General features: G+C 37.8%; 1 protein-coding gene across 1 annotated transcript; it reads right to left on the minus strand.

Annotated features, from left to right (window-relative positions):
* Positions 1-611: 611 nt before the first annotated feature.
* DDX18 (DEAD-box helicase 18) lies at positions 612-10,084 on the minus strand. Its single transcript, XM_088521795.1, has 14 exons — positions 9,952-10,084; positions 9,713-9,868; positions 9,162-9,308; positions 8,568-8,703; positions 8,021-8,121; positions 7,650-7,849; positions 7,446-7,560; positions 6,232-6,371; positions 5,664-5,825; positions 5,060-5,212; positions 4,273-4,386; positions 3,342-3,398; positions 1,896-2,073; positions 612-1,235 (listed from the first exon to the last, which is right to left on the minus strand). Exons 1-14 carry the CDS (start codon positions 10,067-10,069, stop codon positions 1,093-1,095), a joined length of 1,920 nt encoding a protein of 639 aa, XP_088377921.1. The 5' UTR covers positions 10,070-10,084; the 3' UTR covers positions 612-1,092.
* Positions 10,085-13,000: the final 2,916 nt, after the last annotated feature.

Below are 13,000 nucleotides of genomic sequence, written 5' to 3' on the forward strand. Positions count from 1 at the left end.
TAGAAACAGAATTGAGGGCTGTTTCCACATTTATAGATTTATAAGCAAACACAGAATCAAAGATTAGAGCTCAATGAGCCGAGTATTTTTTTCCTAATTAATGTTGCCCGCTCATAGAGCAGATTCAGCTTTTTTGTTGCAACCCGGGAAGCATGAAACCACCTACCACTAATAATGAAAGTAATATATTTTAATATTTTAACAGTATTTTTTACATATCACAAGTTCTTAGACTAGTATTAATTAAGAGCCTTTCAAAGTTACCCACAGGGCTGTAAGTCAGCTGTTTCACAAGGGAAAATGGGAGCAACATTCCCAGTTCTGCCTGGAGCCAGGGTGGCTGTAGCCCACTGGTCACACTGTTCTCCCCAAGAGTGATCTCCTTTCTCACAGGGTGAAACCCAGACCTCCTACATTCTCTGCATAAATTATCATGTGCAATCTGACATGCTGATTTTAAAAAAATAAAATGATGGATTACAGTCCACATTACATCGAAAAAAAAATCAATGTCTTTGGATTCATAATTGGTCCTTAATAATATCTTACATGATACAGAATGCAAAATTAAATGAGGTATTTTTCAGCATTTTTTGACCAAGCAATTAGCACTAGAAAATTACGCAATGATTCATGTGAACAAAAATCCCTTTTACACTGTAAAAATATTTTCAGAGACTTACAGCTCTTCTGCATATCTGAGCATTGCGGTGCCTGCATGTGATCTCACACTGCAATCTGTCCTATGTTCTCCCTACCCCAACTCTTTTCAGAGGTGTGCACATGCATGTAAAAGGGAAAAAGAAAAGCAAATTCTCTTATAAAAAGCTGAAAATATTTTTTTCTTTAATATAGCACTGAGTAAAAATAATGATATTTAACCATCTTGTTCCTTAAAATGAGCCATGGCAAAACTGGCAGACTTATCTTCATTCTCCTTCCCCACAAGTCATCCTGAAAGACAAAGTTAGCAAAAACAAAACAAACAAAAATAAAACATTAACAGAGCAGTTTAAACTGGAAGTAACTGTCAGCTAGTTTTGATCAAGGTAGTCTTTTCTAGTGAGAGAACCCATTTAAATGAAGGTATGATTAACGAGAAAACTGCCGATTGTCTGATTTCCTGTTAATGTGTTTGAAGATTTTAGCTTTATGGACGTTCTTTGCTTTCTGGTAACCAAATCCTCCACCTCCACCTCTTTTCTGTAGTCTTCTGCCTTGGTTGCTGTTCACATCTGGAATTGTTTTGGTTAAGGAACTTAGAAAAAGAACCATTTGAAATGCCTTTTTTGAGTATTGTAAGAGTCAAGATGAGAAAAATTCATTATGCAAAAAGCACAAAAAGTTAATTTGTGGAACTACAGAAGAACCATCTGAAACTTAACTTTGTGCCTTACTTCCTGTCATTCAATGAATACATTTTATCCTTCAGTTGTCTAGCTGAGTAGACCAAAGCACCACTACTTCAAATTTCACCTTCTGGCTGGTTTGAGAATAATCTGGAAACAATTTTCTACTGCATGGCTTTGCCCTTCTATTTCAACATTCCACGATTACTGCACTTCAGTACATACCTCAGAATGAAAGTGGTGCTACATGAAATAACACATTACTCTAGAACACGTGTGCAGTATTTGCACATCTGCTAACCTGCAGCATTTGAAGCATTAACGTATGTGCACAGGTGTTCATAAGCAAATATTAACACCAGAAAAATTAACATTTAACATTTTCTTTGACAACTGTTCTCTGAGCATGATGCATATGATTAATATCAAAAGTGAGTGGGTGGCGGGGGAAAGAAAAGTCAACATTTAACCTTAGTTACTTCAGCAAGTTGCACTGAACATTTTAGAGCAGAAATTCAGTTCTGAAACACTGCAGTAAAAGGATACTGAGGTCAACAAATGGAGGGACTTTAAAACCAAAAGAAAGGCTGACTTTGGGCAGATCCAAGTTGTTGACGTTGTAGATCTGTTTTAGAGAGTGGGAGTCATAAGCTCGAATGTAAGCTTTGTACGCTTCCTGGGCAGACTTGTGAAGGAAGTAGTTCTTCTCAATCAACTTTTCCAGCTGGAGAGGAAAAAAAGCCAGAAAGACACATGCAATTATGCCTATAGAAAGTGCTTAAGCTACAAATAAACAAATTATTTACTGTGCGAGTTGCAATGATGTTTGCTATTCACCTCAGTAAAACTGCTCTATTACAGCGGAGTGCACAAATATGCATCAGAGCACTTTTATATCACTCCATAAAACTACATAGGCTGAAAATTAGGGGACACCACCACTAGGCTTTTAAACCAGTCATCTAGATTCTTCATATCGTGTCTCTATAATGCTGTGAATTCATCATAAATAAGCAGTGTTAATTCTAAGACAAAAATGCACACTCACTAGTGTTAACAGAGGCATTTTATTAGTTGAGAGTTAAGTTCCCAATGCTGTCATCTCTAAATCTATCTCATTTGACTTTTGACATTGATTTGGCATACTAAAAATAAGCTGCATTTGATCACGTTGCTTCCTAATTATTGCTCTCCAGGATCCTCTTTTTGAAAGGACTCTTGTACTTGCTATTTTAAATTTAACTTACAGGAAAGACATTTTACAGAGCTCATACAAAAGAATAAATTCCCATAAAAACAGAAACTCGCATTGTCAGACTATACTATTCTACTCCAAAAGTATAGATAGTCTGTCAATGTAGATTTCTATTCCAATACAATAGTACTACTGTTCTCTTCCAATATTTATACTCTCTATTCCAATTCCGTAGCTATTTCTGTGGCATTAGAGCACAGAAAAGGTTTGGTTGCAGGCAGGTTTTATTTCCATTAAAAAAGTTAGAAATATTACTGATATACCTAAAATACATACTAGCATTTTTAAGTGTTGGTCACATATGTCTTTTAGCTTGCTGAAGTTGGAGGAAATCATCTTACAAGACATATGTTACTAATAATTAATCTGAACATATGTAACTTCAATAAAAGCCTTCCGAAGCCTGTGTTTGCTATGCTAGACAAACATTTACTCAGAAGTTGAAAGCAAGTCTTACATTACTGTGGCACTGTGACATAAATGAAAAAACAATTATTCAGTACAGACTAATAATGACACAATTTGGTACTCGATAATAAAATTTCTTTGAATTCAAAATATTCTATCTCTAATGTCATACAGGGGTGGTATCTACTCCTAGAGTAGATTTATAGGAGCTTTTCAAAGCATTTGCATTAAAAAAGAAAGTCATAAAAGACTAACATTCTCTACGTAAGTTACTGTCATATAAATGTTCAAATTAACCAATTAACCACAGTATGAAGTCATTTTTATACCTGAGACTGGATATCTGAAACTTTTGACCATGAAAACTCAAATTCACTTAATGGTACCTGAAAAAACAACAAAAAAAAATCAAGTACATGAATTATTTATACTGAGTAAACAGTGACTGGATTTAAGACCTAAGCTAAACAGGAAAAGCTCTGTTAGGTAATAGCTATGATGTATTTCAAAAAAAAAATCTTTATCAGTTGATATGCAATTATAGCTCCGAAGTTCAAGACAGTGTTGAAAACAAAAAGCATACCTGGATATATGTTTTCGGATTCTGACAGCCTGTTTCATTCAAAATAACTATCCCACCCTTATTACCTTCAGAGAAGTAGTTATAAAGTGTCTTTACACCAATAATGCCAGCATTATTGCTTTCTTTAAACTAGTGCAGTAAAGATGCTCATTATGATGCTTTACCACTTTAAGCTAAACCAATTTAGTTACAACCAGCAAAAAAACTGACATGTAAATAAAACCAACAGGAAAACAACTAAGAAACTATGTTCTATCATATTAAAAATTATATTTGGAAGAGGGCTACTGTCCTTTGGACACTGAGCAAAATGCTATTATTCTTTGAGCAGAAAAAAAAACTGCAAAAAACAACATCCAGGTTTTAATTCCCACTGGAGGACCAGGCTCAAAGGTTCCTTCCATGGAGACATTGCAGGGAAATACTTTTAAAGCATACTTCTAAGCTCAGTTGCAATGCAAATATTATCAAATATACTTGACAGTTGTCTTTGTGCTGCTCTCCAAATACTTCAGCTAAATTTTCAGTTAAATATTTCCTAGGCAATAAAATGATTTTTGCTTAAAATTTAAGATATTTGATTAATCATTATACATTCTGCCTTTAAAAATCTGCGTGCACAGTTAAAAAAAAAAAAAAAAAAAAAAAAAAAAAAAAACCACTGTATGTGTACTTACCCTGGCTTGTTTCAGATAACGAAGAAAGCCTAGTTCTTCTGGTCGCAAAATGAGCAAAGCATGGCCCCTACCATTGATACCTCGGGCAGTTCTTCCGACTCGATGAATGTATTCCTTTGGGAAAGAACAAATAAAAGTCCAGTCAGTCTTTCAGACATGCCATACCATGAACAACTCACAGAAAAACAAATTTAACATTAATACAGGTCAGTGATTCATCCATTAGGTTTTAAAATTCATTCTTAGTAAAGACGTCAGACAGTAATACTTGACTGTGTTTCACCTTCCACTGAACAATACCTTGGTTTGCAGTAGCTGAAAATTAAGCTTTGATATGTAAGCTCTGTGTATTTCTGAAGACTTACGAATTTTATGAGTTTTGCCTGAGCTGGACATTTATTCAAATGAGAATTTGGCTTTTTAAATAAAAATCAAACTTCCATTGTGAAACCTTTTAGGAAAGTTGGGGATGCATGTAACACCATACTCCTTTTAAAAATAATTTGTTGTTTAGCTGATTATATTTTAAATTACTTTAATAGCATGAAGAGTAATACTTTAAAACACAACTCTTTTTAAAAGATACCAAAGGTTTCACCCATTTTCTAGGACCCAGTCATAGAGAAGTGGAAGAAATTAGCTGTTGATGTGCACGTGGCTGGAGCCTGACCTCTCTCACGCAGCAGACCGACATTTTCTCAGCAGCTACATTTGTAGCTAGGGTTTGATTTGTTGCTAGGAAGTTATTCTATTTCCTCAACGAAGTTATTCTATTTCCTCAACTTACTTTTGGATCATCTGGAGGGTCATACTGGACAATCCAATCCACTTCAGGAATATCCAGTCCTCTAGCAGCTACATCAGTGCACAACAGTATTCCAGATTCTGCATTACAGAACTGGAAAAATGTTGTAGTACGTTTGGTTTGTTTCTGCTTGCCCTAGAAGTAAACACATTAAAAACAAAATTTCAACCAAGAAAGTCTGTCATCTTTTAAGCTTAAATATAATTTCCCATTTTCCATATTGTATCAGTGGCAAAAAATAAAAAATAATTTACAGCATCTTGACATCTTACATATCTACATACTCATATAGACCAACAATGTCTGAAAGAAACACCAGCTTTCCACACACAATGTAAACTATTATCGATGTTTCAGCCCAGGTTTGGAAACTAACAAGATAACAATATGGGCATGTTGTTACTATACAGTCTTTGCTTTATCTTTTTCCTTCACAAACTACTCTCAAGATCATCATCAGTTTCCGAGCAGGAGAGCTTTCTATTAGAAAATGCCATGAAATAAATAAAGGCAAAAAGAAAGGTCAGTAACAACTTATAGGTACTATCAAATTGATTAAAAATAAGTGGATGATTAAAATACTTACATGAATGGCCATAACAGGCAAATCAATATAGTTGAGTAACTCATAATGATACTTCACTGACATACACGAAGAAAAAAATACCATCAATTTCTTTTTCCGGTTCTTCTTGAGGAAGGTGAAGAGCAAAAGGAATCGTTTTTCCGAAGGACATACTACATAGCCCTGGAAATTATTAGATATTGTAAAACAAAGCAGTTTGAAGTACACCTTTAATTTACTAATATAACTGCATCTTGAGTGTGTTATGTTCTGAAACAAATATGCCAGATATTGATGGAAAAAAATTATCTGGCCAAACACTCTGTTTGTGATCTGTCCCTCACTCTGGCGTATCAAGCAAGGTGATGAACTTGACAAGAATCCTTTTGTAGTAACTTGAAATAAATTCTCTAATAAAAATTGTTACGGAGAGCACACTGAATAAATCCCTTTAGGCAACAGATGGCTTTTGCTCATTAGGATGATAAACACTCTCTACAACCATTTTTATCCAACCCACCGTCCAACATGAAAACACGACCTTGGTACATTCACAAATCACAGCCCTTTTAATAACATTTGTTTTTACCTGTTCAAGACCGTCTACTGTTGCTGTTTCCTTGTTATCATCAACCCCAACATAGAGTGGCTCTTTCTTTAGAGAGATCTTAGCCAAATCTTCAACCTTTCTGGTTTGAGTAGCAGAAAAAAGCATCGTCTGTCTGCGCTCTGGAAATATAAATTTTGAAACAGTCTCATTTTTGTGAAGAAAAATAATATTGAATAATGAATTTAATTCAGACATAGGGCTTCTGAAAAACAGAGCTAAGCTTAGCTGTATTATATATTGCATATCATACTTACTTAGGTTGCTTTATTCCCCAAATCCTATTATCTATAAGAAATAAATATTATTCCATGCTGCGAAAATGCTAGCAATCATTTGCACTCCAATTTAGACTGGAAATCCTGACCCTGCAGCATTTTCTTCTTACTTGAATACATGGACCTAAACACAATCTATTTTGCAACTGTGAGAACAGCACCAGTTCTTTTAAAACTACTGGTTCCACGACCTTTGAAAAGTTCCCTTTCCATCTGTTAGCACCATGCATTAAAATTCTTTAATTCTTAATTCTTAATTCTTTTCTTTAATTCTTAATTCTTTAGTTTATACACTTGCATATTAAATATGCACACCTGAAAAACAAAATTTCAGATGTAGAGTTTAACATTACTTATTAACATAGTATTTCCATGTTTTTTTTCTCTCCATTTTGAAAATTAAAGAAAAATCCTGGTGACTCCAAGAATAGCTGAATGTGTTTTGCAGATCAGTTACATGGAATAACAAAATTAAAAGTAATAAATCAGGAAAGGAAAATGTATAGGGTAAGGGTTCAAATAAAATTCCCTAAGAGACTGTTCTTGGAGATATGAAGAAACTTCCAACTGCACGTAGAAAGACTTTTTTTAAAATATAGTATTTAAACATTACTTGGGAATAAGGAACTGTAGAAAATAAACATGCACTCAGAGGAAGATGAATGACAAAGTTAAACTAAAAGGATCTCACATGAGCAATTTACATGAATAATACCCATGAAATGCACATAAGTCTGTGCATCAACTAAGTGATGGTACTATACACTAGTTATTTGAAAAAGGACAGAATAAGACAATCACTCTGAAATGTGTTTACAGAACCATAAAAATTAATGACTTTTCTTACAATAATCGAGTCATAAAGAAGACATAATGTCAGTCAAGTGATTTTCTGGAAACATTGATTTTTTTTCTTACTTGGAAGAAGTTTTATGATCTGTTTCATTTCTTCTTCAAACCCAACCTCTAAGATACGATCTGCTTCATCAATTACCAAACACTGCAAGTTCTTGTACATGAAGCCTGGAGTGTTCTAGAGATTAAAAAGCTCAGAGTCAGACAGTGACACAGGTCTTGCTTTGTTGTTTAATAATGCAGATGAGAAATCACTATTTTCCCTACCTGCATATGATCCAAAAGTCTTCCTGGTGTTGCCACTATGATGTTGATGCCATTTCCAAGTTTCTGAGCTTCTGCTGACCTGTTACTGCCCCCCATTATCAGACCATAGGTGTGAACATGATGATCCATAAGCTCTTTAAGAACTCCATATGTCTGCATAGCGAGCTCTCGAGTGGGTGAAAGAATAATAACGCCCGTCCCTGAATGGGAACAGAGAGAGAGAGAGAGAGAGAGAAAATTAAAAACAATCAAACAAACAAAAAATAAGATCAGTTTCAGTTAAAATAGCTCATCCCATCCCTTTCATAGCCCTGCCCTGTGATGGCTGGGCCTCTGTAAAATTCAACAGTGAGTTGAAAGAACAGCCTTACCATTTCTAGGCATGAATTTTAGCTTGTAGATGAGCTCTACTGCAGGAATAAGAAATGCAAGGGTTTTGCCACTGCCTGTTTTTGCTGCTGCCAAAATATCCCTGTATACAGCAAAGTTAGAAAAATAAGTTCTTAGTTAGTTAAAAAACAATCCTGTTTTGAATGAAATTGAATGACTGATAATGTGAAAATATAACACGGCTCAAAAGAAACCAGTATGATAAGTTTAAGACCTCAATGACGGATCTCATCCAGTGGTGTCTGTATCTCTGGAAGTTCTTGTGTTAGTGGTCACACTAACACAAGAGACTAATGAAAACAGATCTCCCTGTCTTCATAAATTTGCTTGTATTTCTTTGCATACGCCATAGATATACTTTGTTAACTTGTACCAATGATTATGAACAAAATAAATATTTAAAACACATGATTAAAAAAAATACTCATTTTTAGCAGAAAAACATTTGGCAAGCATTTAATTTATAAGCAAGATTTACATGGTGTTCAAGATCAACACAGCAATATGAAATAAACACCAATTGCTTACCTGCCTTCTAGAAGAGGCTTAATGCTTTTATGCTGAATTTCTGTCATGTTTGTGAAGCCCATATCATTTATGCCTTTCAGGGTGTTCTCACTGACAAGACCAGCAAGGGAAGCAAACGCAGTGTCTTCAAAAGCACCTGAAGAGGCAAAATGAGGAAAAATATTCTACACTAATGTGTTCCTGTACATACCAGATGGAGCTGTTAAAAATGAACATTAATGCACTGATTATTATGCCAAATTTAGTAGTCATTTACCTCTATATTGCCCTTGAATTTTTCTTTCTATAAACATACACACATGCACTACATACATGTACCTACAGCATGCACACATACACAAGCACATTATACATATACACAGTATGCATGTTTTCAACAGCTTTTTACTGGTGAATTTAAAACCAATCAGGATTATATATAATGCAAACTCCAAAAACCAGAATCTGAATAAAGAGTTCTACAGATACTAGTAGTGTACTATATAAATATTCAAGTGCCTGATTCTTAACAAATTTGAAAACGGCACCTTGCCCTAGAACAGACCTTCAGAACTTGTGTCTTTTTTTCTACATATGTGCTAAAATCCAAGATACCTGTTACCCCTAGTGGCAAACTGGGCACTTCCTCCTCCTCCTCCTCCTCCTCTTCCACTGTTTTCTCTCCAGAATCCTGCTCGTCTTCATCTCCTTCTATCTGTGCAGGCTCATCTTCTTCAGCCTTTGCTTTTTTAGTCTCTGTACCTAACAGATTATTTTATATGAAACAAATAAGTCAGTTTCCATTACAGACATGAAAAACGCATCACAATAACTGAAATTATATATATATATATATAAAGTACGTGTGTGTGTGTGTGTGTGTGTGTAAGGAAAAGTGACACGAAATGCATTTCCTCACTCCCAAAGTCACTCTTACAAACCCCATGTTCTTCTCATCTACCAGTCTGAAGGAGGTTGCAAAGGGGGTGGTGGTGGAAGGAAAACCGCCCCCTCCACACTATTTCTATGAGGTTACTCGCATTTAGGAAAATAAACATTAACGAGGCGCAAAAGTGGCGCGCGGAGCCGGCGCGGGGCTGCGAACCCGCCGCCCTCCTGTTCCGCCTGCGGGAGCCAGAGCCGGCGGCGCCGCCACCACCACGTACCGTCCTCGGCGCCCGCCGGCGCCTTCCGCTTCTTCCTCTTCTTCTTCTTCTTGGCCTCCGCCAGAGCCGGGCCCGCTGCCGCCGCCGCCACCTCCGCGGGAGCCGCCGCCGCCGCCTCTTCCTCCTCCTCCGGGAGCCCCGGCGAGGCCGCCTCGGCTGCGAGGGGCGCGGAGAGGGGAGACACGTTAGAGCACGCGGGGAGGCACCCGCCCGGCCATGCGGCCGCCGCGCCGCCCTACCTGCCCGCTCGGCCTCCCGCCGCTGCAGGTTGCGCTGCCGCAGCTTCAGGTTGCGCTTGTGGATCTTCTTGCGCAGCAGCCGCATGGGCAGGTTCCCCGCCGCCACCGGCACCGACATCTTCCCCACGCGGCGGCGGCGCCGGAACCGCCGCGCCGGAACCACCGCCCCCTCCCGGCCGGGCCGCAGCGGCCCCTGGCGGCGCGGAGGAGGCAGCGCCCCCCGAGCCGCGCGGGCGCCATCTTGCCCCGCGGCGCCCTCTGCCGGCCGCGGCCTCGGCTGCAATCCTAAAATTTTAAATAAATTTTAAAATTCCGATCAATTCCACATTCCAATTAATAATAACTATTAGACTCTCACAAGAAAATCGTGGGGTGGGTCCATTTTTCTGAAGCGTGAGCATCTCACTCCAGAAATACAAGGATTTGTTGTCCCAAGAGTTTTAAAAGGGAGAATGACAAAGTTGAAGAGACAGACTTAGAGAAATTCTAAGACATCTGCAATTGAACAGAATAATCTTGTGTATGAAAACTGAAGGAGGAGGAAATACTAATGTGGAAGAAAATTTAAGCGAGGAAAGATGTTCCTATCGCTATGTCTTAATAACATTGAAATAAAATTAAGCCAAAAGCGAATCCGAAGATCTTTAAGCTTTGCAGTCAAAATTGGAGCATTTGAGCTGGCTGAACAAAAACTAAGAAACAAAATGTCAGTAATCTATATTGCTTTTTTTTTTTTTTTAAGCAGAAACTAAAATCCAGGTGTTCTTTTGGATAGCTCTCGGGTGACGGAGTTTCTTTCCCTGTGTACAAGGCAGGACGGTGCCGCACTTGCATGCCTCGCTTGTAGCGAAGTTCACAGAGTTTCCTTTGAGGACATTCCCAGCCATTTGAAAAGCACCGTTTGTTCGTCAAGATGCAGTCCTTGAGGGTGCGACACTGCAATGACGGAGCAGAAAAGGTGGCCTGGCCCAAGCCTCCCACAAACTGGATAAGAGGTCCAACCAAGGATGACTGCCATTTCCGTCAGCTGTATTCCGAACTATCCTCAACAAGCAAGGCTTTTGGTGCAAAACTCCAGGAGAAATCAGCCCAGCTCCGGATTGTAGGCAGGTAAAGGTCTGTTGCTGTAGCTCAGTGTTGTTTAACTTCTGGATGTACGTTTCTGTCTTTTCTTCCCGGCTACCTTGTATTACACATGACATTTTTAAACAGGTATGAGTCTGCTCTTCCCAGTCCATAATGATTTATAAGTACATGACTAGATCTATTATTTGAGTACGGATGTAGCCCAGGCAATGTTCTTTTCTCAAATATGCTCACTTAGTAAATAGAAAATCCGGGTAGGAGGGGATGGATACTGACACTTACGTCAAGAAGGGAAGAGACAAGGTCATCGTTCAGGCACCGCACGCTTCACCTGTGCCCGTCTCAACCAGTGCAGCCCGGATCACCACTATTTTCCTTTCGCCCACCTCCTCACGCCCCCGGTTTTGCTGAGAATTAGGACCTGGGAACCCTGGTCAAGCAGAACTCTAAACAGAGGGCTGACTTGGCAAGTCTGCATGAAACTGCATTAGACTGAGTGGCACAATGCCCAAACTGATAAAATCTCCTGAGATATTATATCCCGCTAAGAAGGATGTATTAGTTTTGTACCAGGCATGTGACAACATGGTCATGCCATGTTTATCAGCTTGGGGTGCAAGGAAAACTTCGGTACACTCGCAGAGAAGTGAAGAGCTTTCATCTGTCAAAAGGTCATGGCATCCTATGTGGAAATCTGGAAATTACAGATTTCATTAGGTAGCTACGTGTCATGTGCTACAACTTAGCTTTGTCTCAGTATCTTCTTGTAAAAGCTGCTGCGTAGGGTTTGCAGAGATATTTGTGTCGACTGTTGTGGGAATTTCCAAGCATGTGCTGCCAGCTTCTTTCTTTGTGTCTGTAGTTTTTCTTCAGACAGCAGTTTTGAGAAGTCATGAAAAAGAATACTCAGAAGGCAGTAATGATAATTCCTTTGTAACAGGTCCAGATAATAGCTTAAATTACTAACTCATGTTAATATTTTTTTTCTCTGAAGCTGGGCATTTGTTAGATGTCATATGAATTCTCCTTGGTCCGTGTGTCTTATTTCTGTTCAACAGATTCATTCCTAATTGCTTGACTTATCAGGCAATCGTTACCAAGAATAGGATTTTCTGAAATGACTATTGAGCTGCTGTCAGAATGTGTCAAATTCTCAACACATGATCTTGCAGGAAGGTTTATAGGGAATTAGGCTTTAGGTTAGTGAAGTTTTTATAGCACCAAAGAAGTCCACATTAGAAACTCTGAATTTGTATCTGAAGATAAATGTATTTGACACCATAGTGGGCTGCTACTGTCACTCTTTTGACTCTCACAGTAAATTAATCTTTAAAGCCAAATTCAAAATCTCACTATTATCCTAATTGTGTAACACGAACATATTCATTCATTTCCATTGTATCATTTTGAGTATATCGTAACAATTAAGAAAAAAAAAAGGTATCAAAAAATATCAAAATCCTATATAGAAAGGAAACAAAAGTGTGTAGTCATTTTGTTAACTCCAGGCTGTCGTACAGAGCTGAAATAGGGCACATAGGCTTGATTTTCAGAAAGCAGAATCTCTGAAAATATCATTATTTTTGATGTCTTAGACCAGATATTGGAAAAAAAAATCACCAGCCATTTATGACATCTTCACCACTAAGCTAAAAACTTTGAACTAGAAAATCAGCTTTTAATGCTTACAGTCATACACCAGGAAGCCTTTCAGAACAGTCTTTTCACTGTTAATATTTTAAAATCTTTTAACAGATTATAATTTTACCTGTTACATCATTTTTTTTTTCTGTCAGGCAGTGATCAGTCCTGGATAGATCCAGTCCTTGATACTTAAAATCAAGTATCAGACAGACACATATCTTTTTTTTTTTTTTTTTTTCAGATTGGTCTGTTACATAAGAAAAAAATTGCATGTGTATGCAAGTTGTGAGTTTAAAGCTATTTGTGGAAATAAGCACTT

Source organism: Tinamus guttatus, unplaced genomic scaffold (assembly GCF_059628265.1).
Source record: "Tinamus guttatus ecotype Peru unplaced genomic scaffold, ASM5962826v1 Tinamus_guttatus_pri_ptg000133l, whole genome shotgun sequence".
Classification (NCBI taxonomy): domain Eukaryota; kingdom Metazoa; phylum Chordata; class Aves; order Tinamiformes; family Tinamidae; genus Tinamus; species Tinamus guttatus.